At 40.6% G+C, this 26,461-nt stretch overlaps 1 protein-coding gene across 1 annotated transcript in view; it reads left to right on the plus strand.

Annotated features, from left to right (window-relative positions):
* Positions 1-16,916, plus strand: part of MROH2B (maestro heat like repeat family member 2B) — a 59,272-nt gene extending 42,356 nt beyond the window's left edge. The window contains exons 29-42 of the mRNA XM_011370681.1: positions 1,493-1,590; positions 4,044-4,196; positions 6,299-6,456; positions 6,979-7,105; positions 7,627-7,814; positions 8,886-9,026; positions 9,408-9,522; positions 10,158-10,304; positions 10,527-10,709; positions 14,189-14,344; positions 14,677-14,811; positions 15,204-15,306; positions 16,297-16,362; positions 16,778-16,916. Coding sequence (XP_011368983.1) covers positions 1,493-1,590; positions 4,044-4,196; positions 6,299-6,456; positions 6,979-7,105; positions 7,627-7,814; positions 8,886-9,026; positions 9,408-9,522; positions 10,158-10,304; positions 10,527-10,709; positions 14,189-14,344; positions 14,677-14,811; positions 15,204-15,306; positions 16,297-16,362; positions 16,778-16,884 — 1,877 coding nt within the window. The 3' untranslated portion in view covers positions 16,885-16,916. The remainder of the gene's footprint in view (positions 1-1,492; positions 1,591-4,043; positions 4,197-6,298; positions 6,457-6,978; positions 7,106-7,626; positions 7,815-8,885; positions 9,027-9,407; positions 9,523-10,157; positions 10,305-10,526; positions 10,710-14,188; positions 14,345-14,676; positions 14,812-15,203; positions 15,307-16,296; positions 16,363-16,777) is intronic.
* Positions 16,917-26,461: the final 9,545 nt, after the last annotated feature.

Genomic DNA, 26,461 nt, shown 5'->3' on the forward strand with positions numbered 1-26,461 from the left:
GTAAAGAATTTTAAACATCCCATCTTGGGCTGAAACGAACAACCGGGGCCTCGGGCCAAGTTAAGCCAGCAGGTGTTTCATGGAGGACAGGCCAGTAGTATGTGTGCACAGTTCTGCGTAGACCAAGTGTAGCCAGCAACACTTGGTCCCAGTTTAGTGACATCTCATGCCTGCAAGCCGCTCTTTATTCTCTTAGATACTCAGAAAATATTTACTGAGTGACTTCCTATGTGTCAAGCACTGTTCTGGTGCTGGAGACAGAGATATTATAAGATTCGCATGAGAAAAGTGAGTTAAAAGGCGGGATTTGGAGGTGTGTGCGAGAGGGTAGTCAGTCAAAAAAGAAAGAAAAAACTATTTAGCAGAGCCAGAATAGGTATGATAGTCCCTTGGGATATGAGGAGACAGTTTATTAAGAATACATATTTTTACCAAGCCAGGAAAAAAGCGAATTAAGGAAGAACTAAGGGACCGTTTCAATAAGAGAGGAAACATGCCAAAGAGGGATCTCATAGGAAGAAAGGAATTTGAATTCAATTATTGTTCGACCTGTTCTTCCTTTAGGCTACTTTATTTCTTTGAAATATGCCAAGTTCAGGTTCTCAAATACTCTTTGTTAACAAGAAATGTCATACTTCATTATTCACTTTTACTCTTTTTTCTTGACCAAATAAGCATGGTAAAAAGAGTGAGAACATGATTATTAAACACCTGCTAGATGCCAGTAACTAACATGACACCAAATTACATGTCTATTTAATACTTCTGGATGTTGCTCAGTCAGTTTTGAGATGAGGGATCTGAGCTTAAGAAATGTACCAGTTGCTTGGATCGCTGAAAGTCGTTGAGCTGGGCTTCGAGCCCGGATCTGTGTGACTCCCAAGTCCTTGTGTGTCGTTGGGCGAGGCTGCCTTCCACGGAATGGCTCAGGTGGGAGTTTCCACAATTACTGTACATTCACACAACAAACAAAATCATTACCATTTAGGTCTACATGTGTAAGTTAACATCAACGATCACACAGTTGCTGATGTTCCCATTACAAGAGTTACCTTCTCATTTCCCCCAAAGTGGCTCACTGCAGAATGGAGCTCCCACAGAGATAGCAGGATAGCAGAGCAGTAAGATCCGAGCACTGGTGTCAGACAGACTGGGATGCAAGTTCCAACTTTCCTGGTTTTATTCAAGCTGGCCAAATGGTTTCATATCTCTGCCTCAGCTTTCTCATCGGCAAGATAGGGACAATGACAGGAGAGTCTACCTCAGGTGATCTTTCTAATTAGAAAAGGAGATGATTTTATGCAGAGCATTTAACATGGCGCCTGGCATGTAGAAATTACTCAGTAAATGTTTGCTCTTATGCTCATCATCTCATCAGACAGTCTTTAATGCATCCAGTAACTGAATTAGTGTCACATCAAAATACAGCCAGCCTCTTCAACCTCTATGAAGTCCTTAAACTTTTACCTATGTCTCCCTTTGTTGATTTTAGGCATTCGCCTAGAAATGGACAGACTGCAGAGTTTGCAACAAGGACTGCAATGTGATGACGTGCAGGTCCAGATCCAGATTTCTTCTAAAATAGCAAAGGTAATAGATATGGAGGCCTGGCCAAGGGATATAATGATGGTCCTGGGTTGATTTCCAAGTGAATATGCTGTACACACCCACACTGCCAAGGAGGGGAACAATCTAGCCATTCGAGCCAAATGAAAGGCCTTTGTCCTGTATTTATGAACTCTGGGTGCATGTGCCAGTCAATGCCTGCTACTGATCATTTCATACTCTGAGAAACCTTGTGAACCAAGCGGCCTTCTCCACAGTGAGGAAGGCAGTGGGGAGGAGTAGAAGGAACAAGGGCTTTGGGAGTCAATCTGATAGACTCTTTGTGCACTGCTCAAAACTCAGAATCCTCATATTAAAAAAAAAAAAAAAAGTACCTAAGCTACCTCTCAGAGTTGTTGTGAGGATTGGTAGATCATTCATTTATTCAATCATTTATTTCCTCACCTAATAGGCCCTGTGCACCTACCATAGAGCAGACTTTGTTCCAAACTGCAAGAATAGAAAAATACAGAATTCTTACCCTTGTTGAGCTTGCATCTGAGTAGATGGAGTCAGCTAAATAGATATCGGGTAGTCATAATAAAGATAAATAAAGTCAAGTAAGAGAATAGAGAGAAAGGGAAAGGTAATCCCCCAGAGAAGATCACTGTGCAAGAGTGAACCATGGAGACATCTGGAAAAGAACACTCCAAACTGAGAGGAAAGAGCAAGCGCAAAGGCCCTGAGGAGGGCAAAGAAGTGGGTAATGAGATCCAAGAGGTAGCCCAGGGCTACTCCAGGCACCTTCCAGGCCTTGTCAAGGACCTCGGCTTTTACTCTGAATGAAATCCAAAGGCAGCAGAGGGTTTTGAGCAGAAGCGTCAGGGCCACTACGTACAATTGTGCCAGCTGTGACATGCGCAAGGGCCCCCTCCTGCGAGGTGGCCTCATTCCTAAAGTAGACACTGCAGATTCGTGCGTGTTACGGCAGCTATCCACGGTTGGCAGTAAAGGGCCCAACAAAATCAGTTATTATAACGATAAGCTTACAGAGAGAAGTGAACTATCTTGAGGACAGAACACCTTTTCCTAATTTGTAAAAACCCCTTATGGGCTAGTGATGATTCTGCAAGGAGAATCATCCTATATTTCTAAATGATTATCTGGTTGCTGTTTTTAGATTAGAATATCGGCTGGCAAGAGCGAAGTTAGTGAGGCCACTTTGGAGGAAACTACAAAAATCCAGATATGAGGTTATATGACTTAGACTAAGGTGGCAACAGCAGTCACAATGAGAAAGTGATCAAAATATGGGGGAGAAGCAAGTTGGGAAACTGGAGGGAACACATGTCAAATGCCTGAGAAAGTGTCTGACACATGACAAGTACTCGAAAACATGAGTTTTTTTTCTTCCTTTCTTCCCAAACCAACATCTATCCCAGCGTGATTTAAAAAAAAAAAAAAAAAAAAAAGGTAAAAGAAAGAAAAAGAAAACAGATGGCCATTGAGCTTGTACCCCAGGGAGGCGGTCAGTGTTACATAAAACAAACAGGCCAGTCTAGTCCTTTGATCTTGGAACCATGATAACTACAAACTGTCTGGGACACAAAACTACTCATGAAAAAGAACTCATTTCCTCTCAAGAATGGTTTTACCAAATATCAATCATTAGGCCGTTTAATACAGGGTAAGTCAGTTGTCAATAGGAATGTTTTCATACCTACAAACTCTTAATCATGACGACCTCGCCAGGTTAAAGCTCCTGATAATGCTCCTGGAATTCGCGCAAACTGCTAACTTTTCACCTCCCTGCCTGCCTTTTTATTAACATGTACACACACACATACATGCACACACACACCTGGACACCCATGATACACACAGCTATCAACCAAACATATAGTTCTTGCATGTAGAAATCAAAATTGCAAAGTTCTTATTCTCTTGACCTTTTATTGACTACTCTTAATATTGAAACATGGAAGAGCAAAAGACAGAGCTCATGATAATTCATATTCTGTATGGATACTGAGGCACCAGTATTTAGCATAGCATTTAGTACATGGTGATAGATTCTCCTGAATTATCAAGGCTTAGCTATTTTTTGGCAGACGCAAGACTTATTTCTACGTTATACGAAATGGGTGTGAAGTACTTTGCAACGTATAAATTACTATATAAATATTATGCATTAGTTTTTCCTTTATGGGGTATACTGTAACCTTAGTTTGGACAGGGAATTGCCTCAGTAGGCCTGGGATTCATTAAATATGAAACGATAAAAAAGCAACTCTAGGAAAAGTTTGCTTAGGGTTAAAAGGTCATGTCTATGTCCTATTTTAGTGCTTCCTCTAGTTTCTATGGCTCCAGTCGTATACTCACTGTCTGGCAAGCCCACTGATCTATAGTATCTTAACACAAAGAGTAACAGCATATTGTAGGTGTCCAGATATGAAGTGAGGTGATTGATAACATGAGTTTTTCTGGCACGTTCTCAGATTGTTAGTAAACTCATCCCAAACGAAGAAATCCTCATGTTCCTGGAGGAAACCCTGGATGGTCTGGAGACTCTCAACCCTCCATGTATAACGGCCTGTGGCATATGGATGATTGCTATCCTGAAGGAACAGGGAGCTGCTTTGGAAGATCAGGTGAACTGACAACCAGTTCGACAACTGAGGAGAATTCTAACACTTCAGAAATGCCACATGAGAAGACAGTCACCACTTCTCACTCTGTCCTCTGATGGGCAATAGGCAAGAGAATGCACAGCCTTGAAAGGCCTCAGCGGAGCCCCAAGTTGTAGATTAACACCTGGCCCCATGTCAAGTATCTCTCTCAAGCTGTCTTAATTGCCTTTCTAGTCTGTGACCATAAAAATTTTCCAAACTGTCGCTTGCTGGCCAGAGGAAGCAGCTCTAAACCAAGGGCATTTGGATTATGAAAAACTGAGCTGTTAGATCTGTAAATGCTTTTGAGATGGCCATTTATGGCCAGTAGCGTTTCTAATCCCTCTGCTACTCTGCAGGCTGCTCTTCCTTATACCTCAGAATTTATTTTCTGGTAAGGAAGGCCGTCATTGGGGAAGTGACTGAGAGTCAAGTCCTCGATCCTTCCTCCCAATGGGAGAGGGAAGCAGAGGAACAGCATTTAAATTAAGCAAGCTTGGTTAAGAGTTCCAAATGAAGATGCTCTACCCTCTCTCTTAAAGTCAGAAACAGAATATAAACAAGACAAAGATTAATAAGAAGGAAAAGAATCTTTAACTCAATGAAGACATCTCAAAGAGAGTAGGAGAAAGAAGTTATTAAGGTCCCCACAGCCCAGAGTCAGCCACCCTAAATTATTCTCCAAAACATGAATTTTAGAAATGATCCCTGTGCTAATTACTTTCCAATCAGTTTTTTTAAAAACATTTTTTTTAGTACATACAATTGGCAGGCACTGGGCTAGGCGTGGGAGCATCGAAGGTTAATAAATGTAAAATGTTCATGTATTTATGTGTTTAGCATAAAAGGGAGTTACACAGTAGGTAAAGTCTTACAAAAGGGACTTAAATGCTCTCCAAGAATCACTGAAATGAGACTCTGTACTCTGTAGTAATCATGTTATGCTTAATTAAAAATGTTTCCAAAATAAGCAAGAGAAACATCTACTGGAAGCAAAGTTACTTGAGCTTAGAGACATGCCCTTCTCTATGTCAAAGATACAAAGGTGTACTATTCCTCCATGCTAGCCATAGATTAACATCCAAATTCAGAAAGGTAGGCTTCAGTCCACTCTGGGATCTAGCTTCATCTTTGCTATCAAATTATCTTCCCTTCATCACCCTTGTTCTTCTGTGCCCCAAACTGGACCATTCTCCAATTCCAGAAACCTTTTCTACATTTGCTTATGCCCATGCTCTCATGCTATTTTTTTATATAGATTTTATTTTTCACAGCCCATTTTAGGCTTACAGCAAAATTAAGCAGAAGGTAGAGTTCCCATATATCTCCTGTCCCCACACACTCACATCTTCCTCCACTATCAGCATCCCCCACCACAGTGGTACATTTGTTAAAATTGATGGACCTACATTGACACATAACATAGTTTACATTAGGGTTCACTCTCGGTGTTGAGGAATATATAATGACATGTATCCACCCTTGTTGTATCATACAGAATAGTTTCACTGCTCTAAAAATCCTCTGGGCTCCAGCTAGTCTCACGGTTTTTTTAAAATTTTATTTCTTTACCTGTCTTTCCCACCATCTCCACCTTGTCTTTTGAAGTTGCGATATATCCTTTAAGACCCAGACCAGATGTCCCACCAAAGTGATCTCAGTTACTTCCGGATTCTCGTCAGTCCTGTGTACCTCTTGTATACCATTTCCCATACACTGTGAAGTGCACAGGCCCTTGAGGACATGGCCAATATTCTTTATTAGCCCACCCATTTCTTTTAAGAAAGGCTACATCTTATTCATTTTGGGTAAATTTCCCACAGTGCCTAACACAATATTCTGCATAATGCAGCCTTTCACTAAATATCTACTACATTTACTTAAGAATAAATATCCAATTCATCAATAAGTCTCCTGTATAAGATGTAGGCCCTGTGTAGAATTGATTATTGTTTTTAACACTTTTTTATAATTCATCGATCACTCGCACACAATATGCTAACCATATATGCCCCAAGCCTTTTACGTAAAGGGAAAATGACAACTTAATGTTTGATTTTTATTTATTTATTTATTTATTTTAGCTGTTGGAGGTCTTGAGCATAATTTACTATCACATGCCGGTCCTCAGACAAAAGGAAGAAAGTTTTCAGTTTATGCTAGAAGCCATCTCCCAGATAGCCAGCTTTCACATGGATACAGTTGTTACCACCTTGTTACAGAAGACTCTGCCCTTCGACAGGTAGATTCTAACTGAACTGGTCCCTTCTCTCAGGGAAGGCCACTCTGCAAAGCATCGGGGAAGGATTATTGTTTGAGAGAAAGATAGCAAACAAGAGTTATCTCACCTGAATAATAGTTTAAAAATTGGTGTCTGAATCACAATATTTTTCAAGTGTTTACATATGTATGTATGTATGTATGTACGTACGCACGTATGCATGCGTGCATATATAAGTATATGCCCATTGAACAATAATGAGTTTTTTTAATATACCACAGAAATAATTCTCTTCTTTCTGGTTGCCTAAAAATACATCTATTTGACAGGTTAATGTCTTGATGGACATTAACAAACCTTAGTAACCCAAGGCCAGAAGTCTGGATTGTTAAATAAAACATCCTTATTATTCACAGGCATGTTACCATGTCTATCTGTCCTTGAAATTCTAATTAGTCATAATGTGGTTTTAGAGTGAGTCAGATGGAAAAGCTCATAGTCCAAGGAATTGTGCCTTATCGGCTTCCTGCCTTGCCACCCTAGGGACACAAAGACATTGTGGAAGGCTTTGGCAGAGAACCCAGCCTCCAGCAGTAAACTCTTGCGAGCCTTAATAGACAAACTGGAGAACGGGCTAGAAGAAGACCTAGCCGGCATGGATGCAATTGCAGTGAGTTGGACAACCCGTCACATGCCTGAAATTGTGCCCCACTCCGTGATTGTTCCCATCTGGAACTTGGCAATGTAGTATTAATCACACTTCTCCTCTCGTGCCCTGATTTTAAATCAACTCCAGTTTATAACAGACAAAGATGGCAGTAATTTTGTCTATGGCTGACTATTTTTAAAAGCAAATTTCTCATCAGCACAAAGAAAATCTATGTATCTGTATTTCCAGAATAGTCTTCAAGATATCCAAACTACTTTTTTTGTTGAAAGACCCCAGTATTGGAAAAGATTTTACTTTACCTTTGGAGTTTGAAGTCACCCAACATGGTAGGCCTGAGACTCACAGTCTGAGTTGAGAAGTTTCCAGACAAATAAATTCTCCCTTTTCTATGTTTTTACCATGAGCATGGTCAACTTGGAAAGCAATCATCTGGGGAGAAGACAAACTTGGAGATCAGTCCAGTGAAACAATGTCCTTGGAGGGAGGGAGCCTGCCTGACCACAGGTCCTTCCTCCCCTCAGGTGGCCTGTGCTATCCATGAAGTGCTATCAACAGGCATCCCTGTCACAGGCTTGTACCCAGAGCTGTTCACTCTTCTCCTGAAGCTGGTCAGCTGCACACTGGGCCAGAGGATGCCCACTTCTGCCTTGAGCCACAGGCGGCGGGTGATGCAGAAGGGAGAACGGCAGCAGATAGCAGACCCCTGCAGGTAAACGGGAGGGCCTTCCGGAGCTGTCCTGATCCCGGGCTCCAGAGGAGGGACTGTGGAAGTCAAGGCCTGCACCTTCTGTCATGGCTTCAATTACCCATGAAGAAATAAGGCCCCAGCATCCTTTAGCCTTGGAGCAATTCCTCCCTGAGACAATACCCAGTATAATATCCCAGAATGGTCACATAACAAATAAGCAGGTATATCTTCTTCTCTTGAAGGCCCACTCTATTTGTTTTGTTTTCTTTCATTGAGATCTTTCAAGGGAAGCTGGAATTCTTTCATATTCAAGAAGAAAATTAAAATAAATACCATATTTTATCGATTCTAAGACTTTGCCAATTGCAGGAAGCAATCTTATTTTATGTACCATTAAGAAAGAAAAAAAAGACTCCCAATTAAGCCATGAAATAATGCTTTCTTTTACATTAACATTTTTATTTTATATTTATCCAAAGAGCCGTTTTAGAATTATTAGGCATACATTTTTATCCGATATCACATTGCTCCATTTCCCTGCACTCTGCATAACTTTTCAATCCAATGTCAAATCAACTTTTCAAAAGACAGTTCAAATAGTAGTCAGGCACAATACATGTAGTTGCAATAAAACATGTAACTTTACTAAAATGACAACAGTATAAAGAGCCATAGCTAAACCCACACACGTGCATGTGCATTCACAGGGCAATAGCAACTACATCACAACTACTGGCCAACAACTGTAACACACTACCCATCGTGAGGTGCAGCTTGATTTCTGAGGTGCTGTTTCAGAATTAGTGAAATATGTTTTTTTTTTTTTTTGCTCTTTTTATCCTTAGGGCTTTATTTTCTCAAGAGACATTGACAAGATTTTGTAACATTATTTACCAGCTCAAATGATTTTGATGTCCCCTTTGACCCCAAAACGAAAGTATGAGGTCAGGCTGCCCGTGTCGTCTTTGCACAGCATCCATTAATCCAAGAGCGAGGGAACACGGCGTGAGAGAAATAGGAAGAGTGAACTTGTGGATTCACAATTCCCTATGTGAGGTCCACTGACTTTGTGATGGTGACTGTCTCCTTCAGGCTCTCAACCACAACGCTGAAGTGTGTGCAGGCCCAAGCCATGAAAGAAGGCCTTGCCAAAGAATCTGATGAGGGAGACAACTTATGGACGCTACTCAACAACCCCAGTACCCACCACATAGGAGTATGTGCGCTGGCCAGGTACTGAGCAGATATTCTAGAACTGGACACAAAGACAATGAAAAACAGAGTAAAAATGCAATATAGGAAATTCACTGAGAGCAACGAACCCACCAAGGACTTATCGTCAAGGAGAAGAAACAGGGAACAAAGAGCAAAGGGGATTGGGAAGAAATGGTCGGATCATCCCCAAAACTCACCACCCCCTCAAAATAGAGTGATAAAGTTAATAGATTTAGGCCAACTGCACTTAAATTGAGCACTCGGTAGCCAAACATAAAGTTTAAGCCTTGGTGCTCTTTGCTTGAACATTCCTTTCAAGAGAATTGGTTTTCCTGATAGAGAAATAGACTAATATTTCCTCCATTGTCTCTGCTACAGCTGGAGTCTTGTGTTTTCTAGGAGCATGGCAGTGTGGCAACACGGAGTCATACTGGACATCATGGAGCAACTATTCTCATCTCTCACCTCCTCCTCGGAGAACTATCGAATAACCGGCACAGCCTTCTTCTCTGAGGCAAGGGAGAGCAGCCAGGACCCCAAGCTCCCTGGGTCCCCTGGGGGCATCTCTCTCAGGGTCAGGAGTTCAGTAGGAGCCGGAATCGCAGAAGAGGGATCTTCAAGGGGAGTTCTGGTAGTGGAGAGATCCAGCTACTGCCAGAGACGTGGTCCCTGGGCAGGGAGTGAAAAAAGAAAAAGAACCCACCCTCAACCTGTTCCTTCCCTCTGGTCTTCAGAAGTCAACCTCCCAGGATAGAGAAGGGTGGGGAATAAACATGAGAGGGACAAAACAAAAAGTAACCAACAAGGACATTACTGTCCCTTCACACTTGTGGGGTAAAGGCAATCTCAGGTGATCCAAGAAGGAGCATTGTCACTCACTCCTGTTTTCCCTGCCACATTTTTCTACTTAGACTAGATGATGATCTCCTTAACTAGGTATTCTATTCTCACCGCCACGTAACCTTGACCTGTGGGATGCTGACAGCTAGAGCTCAGTTTCTGCGAGACTTGCTCATTCACCAGAGGGCTTCTTCCCCCTCCTCACCATGAGCAGCTGGGCCCCACTCTTTATTTTAGTTATGCCACCTTCGGCACTCTCCTGAAGGGAAGCCACCCCTTATCTAAAGGTGGGGAGTGTGTCGATTTCAGCTCATGAAGGAGCCAATCCTTTGGAAGCACGGGAATCTACGCGAAGTGCTGATCTTGATGGATCAGAGTGCCTGGGACTCCAATTCCATTTTGAGACAAATGGCCATCCGAGGGCTGGGTAATGCAGCTTCCGGAGCCCCTCACAAGGTACAAAGAGTTTTAAGTAGAGTTTGAAATATTTATTTACTCACCCACACTTTATTGCTGCACAGAAATTAAGTGGAAATCCAAATAAATTGAAGCAATGGCCCTTGAGTTAAAGTACGTGTGGCCCTAACACAATTTCGATCCCCTCGTCTGGGGTCTCCTACCCCATTCCAGATACACGTAGAACAATATTTGAGATTAAGAGACCTTATTTCAAAATAGGTGAAGAAGCATAAGCAGATAATATTGGAATCTATCATCAGAGGTCTGTATCACCTGGCCCGCACCGACGTCGTCTGTGAAAGCCTGAAGTCTCTAAAAAAGATCTTGGAGCTGCTCACAGATCGAGATGTGAGCTTCTACTTCAAAGAAATTGTGCTGCAAACGAGAACCTTCTTTGAAGACGTAAGTGAGCCTGTCAGGGGTCTTCGCTCCCCATAAGTGAGCGAACAGGAAGAGGTCCACGTGCAGTGCTTGTAGCAGACCATATTGCTGTCCCACCCATATTCCTCGGCCTGCCTCAGAGGTCACCTGCCACAGAGGTCACCTGCCACAGAGGTCACCTGCACAGAGGCCAACAAACAGTTCCTGTGCAAGATGTTGGCTTCCTGTGTCTCTCTGTCTACGGGTACTCTCTGGCCTGGGAATTATAATTGGTCTGAACAAGGTGAGCCAGACTCGATGGGGAAGAACGCTCAAATGATAAATAGTTTGTAGTAAACTCTCCAGTGTCCTCACCCCGCAGAAGGATTGAGCTCCATTTTCCCAGCTGGGTAACACACACACGCGTTAATATTCCCTTTTGCAGCTTTCCTCTCGCCCCGTCTTATTCACACTCCCCAATCATGCTTCCTGGGCGCACCTCCCACATAACTTACTTTCACCTAAAGCCTCGTCTCCAAGTTTGTTTTGGGGGGAACACAAATTATGACGGTGCTCAATACAGGACTAGGGCCCAAGTAAAGACACTTCACCTCCAACGCTATCATTTCCACATCCAAGATTCAAAGACACAACGTGTTTGTGTGGCTCATTTCATCCAGAAGTCAGTATAAACCGCTGCTCATGGGCCAAAGCCGGCCCAGAGCATCTTTTTGTAAATTAAGTTTCATTGGAAGACAACCACGCTCATTGATTGCATGTTGTCTGTGGCTGCTTTCACACTTCATCTGCAGAGCTGATTAGTTGTTGCAGAAACCAGATGGCCCACGAAGTCTAAATTATTTACTGTCTGGCCTTTTTAGGGAAAAAGTTTGTCAACCCCCCGATCTAAGTCTATAGCCTTAATCTCAAAAAATATCAGCAGGAGTCCTGGGCAAGGGAAGCTCATTTTCCTTTATAATTACTGGGAAACTAAAGTTTATTTATTTTGGGTTATTCACTGTCATCACTGTAAGAACCTACTTCACCTCTAACTTAAATCTTTTTTGTGTGTGATCGGACCTGTTTTGTCATGTGTCGTCAGAGGAGATGGAAAACTAGTTGTCTCCCCCACTGCATCCTTCCAAAACAGTAAGGCTTTTATTAAATTACCTATTTACCTCTAGTCTCCAGACTGGAAAGTCTCCATTTCCTTCATTATTCATCATAAACCTAATTTTTCAGCTCTTTAAGTATTTTACAAGCCAATGACTGTGTTATATCTCTAAATGAGGCTTGAGAAGTATTAAATAGAATCTAAAGAAAAATTATCTCTCAGGTCCACTTTTCCTATTCGTTCACTCCAATTTTTTTTTTTTAAATCTTGCCCTTTCTTCTTTGGCAATTGATTACCCATCAGGCCTCTGGATTTTAATCTGCAATATATGCCCACAGTCAATAATTCTCCATTTTCGTATTTTTCATTTGCTCTTGTTCTCATGCTAGCTGGCCTTTGAAAGCAGCTTTTTACTTGTTTGCAACTACTTTCTTCAATGTATCGATATTACTTTTTATTCTCATCATGTCCTCAAAAATGCTTTCTTGGTTCCCACTCCATTTACTGTCTTCTGTAAAGTAACAAATGTTGTTTTCTTTTTCATTACACAGATAAGAGGGAGCCCCATCTGTTTGTTAGGTTTTCCTGGGTTGTTGTTGATACTGTGATAATAATTCACTTGGATCTCAGCTTCCAACAACCACAGGTCCACCTTGTGGTCGAGATAATGTTTCTCAGTCTTACTGCAGAAGAAAAGAACCTGAAGTCTTACTGGTTGTTGGATTAGGCCTTTCTCATATCTAATAGGTATCAATGCCATCACATTTGCATAAAAGTAGAGTTTGATACACTTGGGTCTTAGCAATGACATGCTGTTTATTTTCCAGTAATGTTCTTTCTGCAAACATATTTAACTATACTTTATGAAAACCCTATAGTTTTCTATAGATTAAGCATAGAATTCGTAATCTCCAAATTCCCTCCTCCGCCTTTTTCTCAATATTTAAGTACCTCCTTGGAATTCTCAAAATATGGCAACACTTCAGTGAAATGGTAAAAGAGAAAATATGGCTGCCATCCCTTGCCCCAGGCCTGTTTGATACTATGTCCCACTCCATCGCCCTGAGCTCTTTACTCTCTGGGACTCCATTTTCTCAGCTCAAAACAGAGACATTAAACTCTAATGTCTCTCCCAGCACCCAAACGTTTTCACCACTTATCTTTGCTGTTTTTCCATCATCCCAGTAATTGGTTGATTCTTCCTTAACCTATCATTAGGTCATTGATCGTGGAAAAGTCAAACGATTATTTTTAAGGAAGTAGCTCTGTACCTTTTGAGTACTTTGTTATTGGTTTGCTTTCTTTTTCTAAAAAGACGCCTTTTAAAAATATATCCTGACCTCTTTCTCAGTATATGTAAAGAATGTTTCTACTTCCATTTCTATTATATGAGATCATGTCTCATGTATTTATTTAATTTTTCTGGCTTTTTCCCAAAAAGCCATTTTTATTTTTTCTAGAAGATCTTATCAACTTCCTTGTTCACGACGTTTTTGTTTATATGCCTACTTCTTATACATTTAATTTGCCATCACGATTAACTACTTTATCTTCTCTTTTGTTGTCCCTCGCTTATTTTTAATCTAAATAATATTATGCTACTTAGAATAAATTTTCCCTTTATCCTTCTGCCTTCGTATAGTATTTTTAAACTAGTATTTTAAATTAGACCTGAAAAGAAAAAAGAAAAAAGAAAATTCATCAGAGTTTGTTAGAATTCTGAACCATATTAACAAAGTATCTGAGATAACAGAAGGCCATATTTCTCCACCACCTTACCCTTTGATTTTTAAAATCATTGCCTGCTATCCAGGACAATAAGCAAGGAAGTTCCAGAACTTCACATACGCAAGAATAGGGCTAAGCACTTGTTTGTTTATCCTCTCTCTCTGAGACCCAAAGCCCAAATATCTGAACTGCCTGTGATCCCTTTAGAAAGTATTTGGGATCTTGGAGAAGAGTCCTAGGCCTTGAGCAATTTAGATTAGAGGCCTCATAACTCAAAGTTAATGGTGCAACCAGGCGAATTTGTGTAAATACAAAATAAGCAAGAATCCTCTCCCACCTTCTACTGCCAGCAGCACTCTCTGTTTATCATTCCTGCGGTCACCTTTCCCCATTAGCTACTCAAAGGCAGAAACCAAGACTCCAGTTCTCTGGTATCACTTAAACCCCGGACCCACAGTCATTCAAACTCGTGTAGTGTGGTTAAGAGAGCTGCTGGGAAAGGGAGAGTATTCTCGGGACACATAAGGGCTATGACCGGAGTGCACCAGTGTCTGGGTTCCAGCCTTCCTTTGCTGATGTGGGGCCAAGCAGGGTGGGGATGGGGGATGGGGGATGGAGGGCGCTGGCCGAAAACAATCTGAAAAGGAGACTCACCCACATCACACATCTGTTGCCACAGGAGCAGGATGATGTGAGACTGACTGCCATCCTCTTATTTGAGAATCTGGCATCCCTAACAGGAAGAAGGTGGAAGATTTTTTTTGCTGAAGAAATTAAAAAGAGCATGATTTCATTCCTTCTCCACCTCTGGGATCCCAATCCCAAAATTGGAACTGTAAGTGGCCCTTGCACAATCACCTGCATCTCCTCCTCTCTCCATGTCTGAGAAGTGCCAGTACACCTGGCGTGGCTGGACTACAAGCCAGAACGGAAGTCACCACTCTCAGCTGAACCTGAAAAGCACTTCTCCAATCCTGGGTTCTTTCTTGCCTTCTCTTCCCGAGTTTGCTCTCCATCCTTGAAACTGGAAAGATTGCCATTGCCGACTATAAAGCCCTTTACATCACTCAGTTCTGAGGCTCCTTTCCCAGCACTAGTCAGCATTTCTTCCCCTCTAGACGGGAATCGGCAGTATGGACTATGACGCAGGAAACTCTTGTGCTTTAGGCTTGCCGTGATGTCCTCATCGTCTCCATTCCTTTTCTGGGCCTCCAGGAGCTCTATGGGGTGTTAGATCATCTCCTTGATGGTCAAGATCTACCAAGAGCCAGGGATTTCTATAGGCAATTCTGTGCAAAACTGGTGAGTGTGCAGTAAATGCTGCCTAAAAAAAATGCAGACAAGAGTCCCAGCAAATCCCAGAAAGGCAAACGACATGGCAGGGGATCTCTGCCCAGACGCAGAACTGTCTTGCGAGGATAGCAGTGATTCTTGATATCCTGCAATATGATCCTATGCTCTTCTCCCAATTCCTGACTGGAATCTGTTCTGCAAGATTCCTAAAATACATCTGTTTTTAGTCCCGTAATCCCAGTACCTTTCTAATAAAATTTAGGTCGAAACAGCCATCAGACATCTTCCAATAGAATAATTCATGACTTTTAGATTTCCCTTCTTAGGAATTATAGGATGCTAAATTCTATAAAGGGTCACTTTCCATTGCCCTCTTTGTAACTCATATATATCTCTTCTAGGCCAAGAAAAACCAGGAAATCCTGTGGATCCTCCACACACACTTATTCTCTTTCTTCAACAGCAGCTGGGAGATTATCAGGAGTGCAGCCATCAAACTCACAGGTGAGGGTGCAGCCACATTCCCTGCTCAGGTGTGTCTGCTCCTTGCCACCTAGTTGTGCTTTGACTGGAAGCTACTCCAGTGTGAACACTGGTTGACTGGCATGAACAAAACACAGGAAAAAAAATTATGTCTTGCAACATCTCCCCTCAGAGGAAGCTGTTCTCTTTTGTGAATGAAAACTTTGAATATCTTCTGACTTTCCAACACTCGCTTTCCTACCGTCAGACCATTCTGCATACTGGGCCCTCCATGCTTCTTCTGGTTCCAAGTCACTGCTCCTTCTTTTCCTCAAGTTTTTGCTCCAAGGCTGCATCCCCGCTCCTAAATGTTTTCTTTTGCATCATCCCTTAACATAAAGCATAGTAAACTTTCTAAGCACAGGTCAAGCCAAGAGCTTTAGCAGCAATATGATACAGTGGAAAGTGTATTAGTTTAGGGGCCAGCAGACCTTGGCTTTGCTAGTGTAATTCTGGACAATTCACTTGACTTCTCTGTGTTGCCCCTTTGCTCGATCTATAAAATTCAAGAGGAAAGTAAGTGAGTTTCTGAGGATGCTTCTATTATAAAATTCTAGGTCTTATCATGATGCCTGTTCCAACTGATCAAGCCCACAGTGAATATGTCCACTAGCTAGGCCACTTTTAAGAGTGAAGAGTCCTCACTAGATCATGTATGCGATCCCTCAACTACACTACAAACTTTTTGGACACAGGGTTCATATTTCACACACGTTTGAAACCCTGATGACAACTGGCACACCCCTCGGTAGGACACTCTGTGAGCTCTGCTCAAATACACATTAAGTAAGTGACCACTTCCAGATATGGCACTCAAGACCCAAGAGCCATGACACACACATCATCCTGGGGATGCAGAGGGAGTCATATAGTCTGCTCATTCAACTTCTGATCAGGTACAGAGTCTGACTCGATCCGCTTTCCATGGCCTCTTGCTCTGTAATGAAATCATTTTTCTCCTGTTGATTTTAGACGCCATTGTTCTCAATTTGACCAACCAATACATGGAGTTATTAGACAGAGAACAACTGACTGCACGTGAGTACTAATTCTAGTTTCTGCCGAGCATATTGTTACATTCTTAGAGAAAGAGAAACTAAAGCTGCTCCTAGTTCCATGTTAACCCAGAAATTGAAAAATAGTAGTCCCCCATTATTGACTTTGATGCTCCCTAGACACTGGAATTTCTCCAGAGTATAAAGCGAGCTTGAGCTCCCACCCTTTGTGGACATTATTCCCAACAGACTACAATTTTCCAATTGTCTGTTGATTACAAGGTCAGAATCTTCTCTTCCCTTATTTCAATGTTGCAATCCTATCCATTAGGGTAAAACATGAATGTGGGAGCCTGAGCTTGCCTACGGCTGACCCTCAACGGGAAGCCTCACAGTGCTGCCCAGCTTGGGCCTTGGCTTCCCTCACTCACTGGACTTTGATATTCTTTCCATTTCAGGGCTTCAAACACTTCGGCAAGACCCTTGTATCAGTGTCCAGAGAGCAGCCGAAGCTGCTTTGCAGACCCTCCTGAGAAAGTGTAAAGAGACAACCATTTTTCTGTAAACCATCAGGAAATAAACTGCTAAGCTTTTTCTATATCTGACACCTGTCTTCATCCTCATAACTCACAAACTTACTGAATGCTAAGGAAAGAGATGGTGCCTAGAGTGGGGATCTTGACGTGGTGGTATATTCTTCCTCTCCAAGATCCACCTGGTGGCTTCCACTAGTAAAAAATAAACCCTACGAATTCACTTGAGGGATGACCTGTGATTCGAGCACATGGCTTTGCATAGGTTAGCCCTCTATTTTGGGAAGCTCAAATCCCAGCGGATACTAAAAATAAAACTTCAAACAATTCTGCTGCCATTAAGAAGAGGGCCACTGCTATGTTCCACACACAGCCCTTTCCTCTCATATTTTTGCCAGCTTTGAATTGGTACCCACATTCTTTTCTTTCTAATAAGCAATCTTATGATAAACTTTAACCTGTCTGTTCTTCTTCAATTTGTAATTTATGTCAAGACTAGGCTAGGTACTTTTCCACACAAGTCCCTTTCTGACATCCTATTAAATATCATGGTTTCCTCTCCATTTTTATCCTGGAGCATTCCTCCCTTTGTGTGTGTGTGCATGTCCATGTATGTGTGTGTGTGTGCATGTCCATGTATGTGTGTGTGTTTATGTGTATGTGTTTACCTTCTTCATAGCATCTAAATCATAGCTCTTTACTCTTTACCGTAATACATATCTGAAAGGTTACATACATGAAATTATATACATAAAAAGAAATTTCTAACACAGAGTCTGGCACTCATTTAACAACACCACAATCATGATTATTCATTCAAAATGTTAGTAAAGTGATTATCCCTTTACAAATTCCTGTTACCTATATTCAGATCTCTTCATCCTCAGACTTTATTAGGAAGCATCTTTTGTTTCTACAAAACCTTCTAAGAACCAAAGAAATCTTTCAGGTCAGAGATTTTAGGTAAAGTTCATTTATTCATTTATAGCACTATTATTGCCACTAGGGCTACAACTATTAGAAAAAAAATTTTTATTCTACCCTCATGGAGCTTGTATTCTGTGACATCTGTGTATAAATTTCAGAGGATGGAGCCAGCCTCCAAGGTGGTCTCCAGTGATTCTTTTCCCTTGGTATTCATGTAGTCTCTTCCTACAATGAATAGAAAAATAGAAATGACCTGCACAATCAACACAATATTTCAAAAATGACAAAGTTTGACTTCCATGCCAAGGTCAGAAATGGTATTGAATTAACTTGAATCACTCACTCTGGGGGAAGCCAGCTCCAATGTCATGAGGGCACTCAAGCAGCACAAAAAAAGAGTTCCAGGGTCAAGAACTAATGCCTCCTACAAACAACCAGAGCTAACTTGCCAGGCATGTTAATAAGCCATCTTGTAAATGGATTCATGAGCCCCAGTTAAAGTCTTAAAATGATTGACATTTCAACTGACACATTGACTGGAATTATGAGATAAAATACAGAATGCCCAATTAAATTTTAACTGGGTAAACAATATTTTTTAGTAAAATACAACCTGATTATTACATGAGACAAACTTATACTAAAGAATTATTTATTGTTTACCTAAAATTCAAATTAAACTGAGCATCTCATATTTTTATTTGCTAAATCTGACAACCTAGTGCAATCTAATGAGAGTCCTGAGCAGAAATCACTAAGCTACACTACTCCTGAATTCTTTAACCACAAAACTGTGTGAGGAAATAAATCTTTGTGGTTTTAAGCCACTAATTTTTTAGGTAATTTGCTAGGCACCAGTAGGTAGCTATTATACAGAGAGTTCGTGATCCCACCAAAGTTGGATGGAAATTTCTCTATATAATTGCATAGGTGCATTTTCTGGGTAATGGCTTTCATTAAATTCTTAATGGAGTCAGAAATCATTCCCAAGCCTAACATATGAAACAGAGCAAGAAAAGAATGCAAAAGATATGGGCTTAGATGACTTTTTTAGGCAGGTTATTTTAAGTCAAGTGACTTTTCAAAATGGCTTTGTCTAACAGAACTTTCTGCATGGATGGAAATGTTCTATATCTGCAGTGATCAATATGATAGTCACCAGCCACATGTGGCAACTGCACACTTGAAATGCGGCTAGTCTATCTGAGGAATTAAACTTTTAATTTTAAGCATCCAGCAGAGTATTTCTCATTACTGATCGATGGAAGTTAGATAGATTGGCGACAGGAAACACACATTGCCACTGAAACTTTATCTGTCTAAACCCTAATCTTAGAAGGATTCACTCTGACAAGAATTTCCAAGACTTTTTTAAAAATCGTATCCTGGTTCCACCTCTTATAGCTGTGTCACCTGAGAAAATCATTGGACTTCTCTGCACTTCAATTTCCACATCTGTAAAATTAGGATAATAATTATCTACCTCAAACTGCTACTGTGAGGATTAAATGTGTTAATATACACATAAAGCATTTAGAAACCTGACACAGAATCATTGTTAAGTAAATGTTAACTATGAAATACAAATATTAATAATATTAACTTGTGTATCATTAGAATCACAAATATTAACATAAATTCAGTGACTGGTATAAAAGCCAGCTGATGATCTGTTCCCCAGACGGCCATGTTCTTGGCCCTGAGATGTTGCTGCCTTTCTTGGGAGGCTGAAGATAAGGCAGCCCCTCTAGTCAGAGGACCCCAGCTCAGCAGCTCATACTCCTGCTCTGGTTGCCTCTTAGTCACTGTAATACCCCATCGAGGCCTTCTTACTTGCTCTCATATCATGCAGACTAAGCTACAGTCAGGCTATGTGACAGGAGAAATTTAGATCTCTATTCTCTCCCCAACAGTTATTTCTATTAATCCCAATGACCATTATTCGCGCTCAGAGAGTTGCCACCAACATCCCTTGGTGCCTCTCTTCCCAGTCTGTCCTCTAACAGCCCTCTGCAGTTCATCGCTGTGGTTCAAACACAAGCATATTATACAAGTGAGAAAAACTTCTTGAGAGCCTCAGAGAAATAGAATTACTGAGGAAAAGCATGTTCAAGTGTTATTAAAGAAATTACAGATTCCATTGAGTCTCACTCCTATTGCTTGCCTCATTCTTGTTAACACATGCAATCATTTTTCAACTCATGTTTACTTTAAGATAGAGATTCTGTGATGGTCACAGACTGCTTAATAGGCTAGCACTGCTTTGCAGTACCTTATTTTGCAATCCAGTACTCTACCCTTTAACCCCACAGTGAAGAGCCAGTGTTCTTCTGGTAAATCAGAGACAGTTAGCTTGGCTGACCCTACTAAGAAGGCAGTTTCACCAGAAAAAGAAGAGAACAAAAAGATCACAAATGAGAAGAAAAAATAGGCTTCCAGAGAAAGAAGCCGGGGAATTGCTTCATTGGAATTGTCTCTGTGTGACCACAATTTTAAAGGATAAAATATAAGACAAGACACTTCTTTCAAAGCCCTTCAAAGACTCCAAGATTATAGCAAAGAATTTTTAATAGTGTTTTATTATTAGTTGACTAAGTTCCCAACCCTACCGAGACGTTCATATTATCTCAGCAGAGAGCTAGAGAGTACATAGTAAGTCAGACATGGTAGTAACTTGTAAGCTCATCAGGAGCTTCAGCCTAGGCCCTTGCCAGAGAGCAACCTTCTTACAAGCAATTTTATATACCTGCAGTCTGGGAATTATCATTTCTTGCAATTTCTCTTTTTCATTCGTTCATTGCAGGAATTCTTAAATCAGGACAGTACGAAACATGCAGCCAAGAGCAACATAACAGAACAGTGGGTTTCATGACAAAAATGTGTGTGTGTGTGTGTGTGTGTGAATCATCAAGTTGTGATCTGAGAAATGGCATTTGCTTCTTACCTCTACTTGGTCAAACTTTATCTATCCAACAAAACATTCTTACTTGTGTTCCTTTTGAACAAACTGTCCTAGATTTTATTTATTAAATTATGTGGTTATCCTGAAAGCAAGATAAATTGAAGAATACAATTTTATAACTATCCACGACTCACAGCTTCTTTTTCAATTCTAGAGCTACCAAAAAAACACAAGATAAATCCTTTCTTCTGAATTCCCTACCACTTCCGCCAAATCGTCTCAGAGGTAAAATCTGAGGATTAAATTGGCCAGTGCCCTAACACCTTCTTAACTGCAAGTGGTCAAAGGAGACTCTAGCTTGGAGACAGAGAGCCTAGAGAGTTGTTTATTAGCCTGCAAGATAGGTTAACCTGAACTTTTTAAAATTTTCCAAGAGAGTTGGGAGAAGTTAGAATTTATCTTTACCCTGACACCATGTAGTCATAAGAAAATCATTAAGTAACTCATGTCCAACCCTCAGAGGCCCTGCTAAAGGTTGGAATCATGAGGACATGTCAGGCTTATGGATGGGGGTAGACAGGCACACTGGCAGGGCTTATGGGATGGCCATTTTCCAGTCTGTAATATTCTATAGAAGATAGAATGAAGGCTCTTCTGACCACAGCAGAAAGGTCTTATTAAGCAACAAAGATGACTAAATAGCAAGGAATAAGTATTGAATGACAAATCGAGTTATATTGTATCTGGAAAACAGTGGAAAGCCAAAAGAAATTCTTGATCAAGCATGTGATTAACAGAGTAGAGAAACTGGCAAGTCAGATAGTAAGAGATGGGTTTTTGGACTAAAGAAATCTTATAAGAAGAAATGACAGGGTCAATTACTAGAAAGGAGATTGAATCAGTCATCAAAAACCTCCCAAAAAACAAGAGCCCAGAACCAGGTAGCCTCACTGGTGAGTTCTACCAAACATTTAAAGAAGAATTCATACCAATCCTTCTCAACTTCTTCCAAAAAGCAGAAGATAGAATCCTTCCAAACTCATTTTACAAGGCCAGCATTACCCTGATACCAAAAGCAGCCTTGGATGCCAAAAGAAAATTACAAAGTATTAACAAATTTAACAGTATTGAAAGGATCATACTCCATGATTAAGTGAGATTTATGTCATAATTTAGTTCACAGAGCTCTTGATCGCCTTTCTATTCTGCAAGATATCATACTCACCCATTGCATTGATAACATTGTGTTGATTGAACAGAGCAAGAAATAGCAGCTACCCTAAACTTATTGGTAAGACATTTGCATGTCAAAGGGTGAGAAATAAATCTGACTAAATTTGGGGGCCTCTACCTCAGTGAAATGTCTAAGGGTTTGGTAGTGTTGGGCATGTTGAGACATTCCATTTAAGGTGAAGAAGGATAAGTTGTTGCATGTGTCCCCCTCCCGCCCACACACACACACACACAATGAAAAAAGGCATGATGCCTAGTGGGCCTTTTTGGATTTTAAAGGCAACATATTTCTTTATTGGATGCATTATTGCACCCCATTTACCGATTGACCTGAAAGCTGTTAGTTTTCGTGGCCCAGGACAAGGGAAGATTCTGCTCTACAAGCTTTTCTGCCACTTGACCTCTATGATCAGCAGATCCAATGGTGCTTAAAGTGTTGGTTGCAGTTAGGGATGCTTTGGGCAGGTCACTGTAGGGGTTTATGTCCTCAAGATCAAACCTTAGTAGTCCCATTTTCAGGTGGTTATACTCCTACCTAGATCCTTTCAAACACACACACTAGATTCATGAATCTAGAGCCCCTAAAATTTTATTTCATTCCATTTTAAAAGATCAGTTTGAGAAATTCATCATCTTTATACAGCTTAATATTTTTGAAAAGAGTTACAGAAATTAACTCCTGTGTTTTTATTTTAGTAACCAAATCTTATCCTGAATGTTGGCTTATTTTGAATAGGACCAAGAATTGCAAAAATTTTAGACCTGTTAAGGTCTTATGTGAATGAAGAGTATTATTACAACATCCGTAACATATCAGAATGAGGGTTAAGAGTATGATCTACCAAAGCAAAGGGCTCAGATTTGAGCCCTGATTTTTCCACTTGTTATCTGTACTGTTTCTTAGCTTCTTTATGCCTCTATTTCCTCATTTGTAAAATGAGGTTAATTATAGTACTTATTCATAGTGTTGTCGAGCTGATTAAATGAATTAACATACGTAAAGTGCTCACAGCAGGGACTGGCACCCCATAAGCACCTAGAAGTTTTAGGTTTAAATATTAATGTTGCTCTTTTCCAGCATTCAGGTCTTTGCAGTCCACATCCCAAGACTGACTTGAAATGTTCCTTCTTAGAAGAGATCGTACATCCCAGCCTGAGCTGCTTTAGACCTGTGTTAGGCATGCGAAGCACTGCTGTTATGAATTAAGGAAAAAAAAAAATGTCTCCCAGAATATGCAGAGAGAATATATAGGGCTCTATAAATTTATTTTGCTCTCTGCATGATTTGCCCGCACTGTCAGAGGGCAAGCTTATGAGGCCGGACTCCTCACAAACCCACTGGTTTGACCAATAAATCACAGCAATTCGTGATCTCTGTGATGGGCAACATGCGTCCCCTTAAAATTCATATGTCGAGGTTCTTAATCTCCAATATGATGATATTTGGAGATGGAACCTTTGGAAGATATGTGGGTTTAGATGAGGTAAAAAGTCATAGTGGAAGAGCCCTGAAGATGGGATTAGTACCTTATAAGAGGAAAAGACCAGAGGGCCCTCTCTTTCCACTCTCTAAGGACACAGAAAGAAGGCAGCCATCTGCAAACCAGGAAGAGGCCCACACCCCACAGCCAATCTGCCAGGACCCTGATCTTGAACTTCTAGGCCTCCATAACTGTGAGGGATAAATGTTTGTTTGTTTTCTAGAGGTTATTATTTATTTCAGAATCATCTTTTTAGTTTTCCTCCCAAAATGCCCAAGCAAATGAAAACAAACAAAATTTAAAAAGCAAATTTTAATTTTGTTGGTTTGGGGGAGGCAAGATTATGCCGAATCTACATATTAACAAAAGCTTTTCTCATATTTCTGATGTTAAATTTTCATATTCAGGTCTTCTATTGGTGCCTCACAGTGTTTTTATGTTTTTTTCTCCTAGATCTCCTGTTTCTTGGTTTGATGCTATGTATTTGATCTTCTCTTGCTATTATAAGTGAATTTTTTCCTCCATTATATATTCTGTTTGTTGTATGTGTATATATATGTGTGTGTGTGTGTGTGTGTGTTATAAATGATATGTTAATTTTAACCAGCCAACTCTTTCTTATTGTTTGTACATTTTTTAGTCAATTGAGTTTTCCAAGTAAGCAATCGCATCAACTGAAAATGATGATAATTTTACCTTCTTCTTTCCAATTCTCACAAAATAAATGTTTGCTACTTAGACTACTCAGTCTATGGCATTTTGCTATAGCAGCTGGAACTGACTAAGACAGTCTTGTTCTTTCTCCCACCAAAATGGGAAAGAATGTTTAGCACAGGATTATAATTCTCAGTCTGCATCCAAGTGAACTAGCAGCTACAGCCACCTCCACTGTTACAAGCAGGAGCAGCAGTGTCTTAATAAGCCCACATCCCATGCCCAACTCTCCTAGAACTTCAGCTTATTTGTCCATATTGATTAGATCTCAGGAATTTTTAAGCTTTTTCCCTAAGTCCTCTGACTCATTCTCTACCCCGATTCTCAACAACCAGCTTCCTCACCTTCAATCGATCCTCCACAGGGAGAGTGAGAGGAAATTCCCTATTTATATTCGAAAGAAAGAAGACAGTTAGAAAGGACATATTTCAATGGCAGGGAAGACAAAGCATACTTGATTAAGTCCAAGTTAATATTTCAGAATACCAGCCCCGTATGTGTAGCAAAAGACCATGCCCCACAGCTCATTACTTCTGCCTCTGTCTGGCAGGACAGCTCAGACAAGACATCCACAAGTCCACAGAACAGGAAAAGGGCCAGTGCTATCGTGAAACAGGATGAGCACTCTCCTGGGAAGCACAAGAGCCATTTTCAGCTTAGGTCTTCTGCGAACCAGCTATGTGACTATGGAAAATGGACATTTTATTGAGTATATACAGAGCAAGAAGGGGCACAGAACCATATAAGGCAAGTTGCAACCCTCACTAGTCTGAAGAAGGTTTGGGGATCAGATCTCCTAAAAGGTGCCTTTCTCTCACTTTAATGAATCCGTGTACCATGTCCAAGGTAAACAGCCGATCACTGCATTTTTAAGAGACTCAAGAGACTTTAGGAGCCTTCCTATCATCATACCAAGATATTTAATCTATGGGACCACAATCATCCAATTAGTGGGCTTGTAAACAGTTTTCCACCACGCCAGACTTCAGGAGTTCCTCTTGGTGCTCGGTATCAGTGCTGAGAGGAGTTTCTGAACTCAGAGTAGAGTCAGAGCCTTTTATGAAATACTGCCATAGTGCATACTTGGTCTAACATTATACCAGTCTGGAATCATTCGTGTTAATTACTTTCTCTTGAAGATATCTGATCAAACTTTCCTTTAATAAGTTCTATCTCACTATTACAGAAAATTTCTTTGAGTTCTCTGTGTTCCCAGCCGAGTTGGCCAGCTGATTGCTACATAATGGACCCTCATTCAACATCACATATGCTTTACTCTTCCAGCCAATATTTCTCTGTCTTGAACCTCCTTGATCTCCTTTTGTCAAACCTTGACTGGAAAAGCAAATTTTCCTATGTGATTGATGTTTCGAGTATAAATCTAGAGTTTTGCCTGATAGGAATAAATAAAAAAGGCAAATTATATATGCTTTGGTTGTCACAGCAGGGACTCCCATCATGTCATCAGCTTTCTTATGTGTGAACTGTGAAAGACCAAGGTAATTGAAAGACATGCATATACCTCTGGTTTCTCAGATATTAACAGAAGTTGCCTCCTAATATGGTTTCTTTCTGGCTCAATGTTCTGAAAGAGAAACAGATCATTCTATTTCTAGCACAAGTATTGAATACACTTTAACCAGTTCATTAAAGAAGAAATTCTTGGTGGCTGATCAGTAATAGGACTGTGGCTGCTCAATTGTAATCTGATATTAAGAATAATCCACTCTCTCTCTCTCTCTCTCTCTCTCTCTCTCTCTCTCCTCTTTGCATTTCTCCTTTTCCCTTGCTTCTCCTCCCCTCCCTTTCCTATTTCAGAGAGAGAAAGAGTAGTAGAACCACCTGAACAACCAGTTTATCTTGTACCCAAAGTATGTAACATCTTAGCTTATTTTCAAGTTTATCTTCCACTAGCTATTTTATGCTTGTCTTTCAAATAATCCAAATGCTTATGCTGCGTTAGAGTGTGTGTCAGTTTCTGAGTATAAGAAACTTTAGTGCGTATAGAAAAAATATGTAAAACATGGTAAACTGTGGGGTTCAAAATTTTTGACTAATACAAATACTTATCTTAACCAAAAGGAAAAAGTGATTAACAATTTATGTGCAGGCACATAATAAGCCGTTTCAGGAAATGTTGAGTCTACCAGCTGCCCAGCACCTGTAGTTCTGAGCAGCTACTTAACACCAGGACATGTTCACAATTCTTATCTGAAGCTGAGATTAGCCATGACCTGACCAGCAAAAAAGGAAGAGGAAGCTTATATGCAGAAATGTTTAGATAGGGCTCACTAAATCTCAGAGTATTGATAAGTAGCACTTCTATTGGTCAATTATTAGGAAATGTGTGGA

Source organism: Pteropus vampyrus, unplaced genomic scaffold (assembly GCF_000151845.1).
Source record: "Pteropus vampyrus isolate Shadow unplaced genomic scaffold, Pvam_2.0 Scaffold172, whole genome shotgun sequence".
NCBI lineage: Eukaryota > Metazoa > Chordata > Mammalia > Chiroptera > Pteropodidae > Pteropus > Pteropus vampyrus.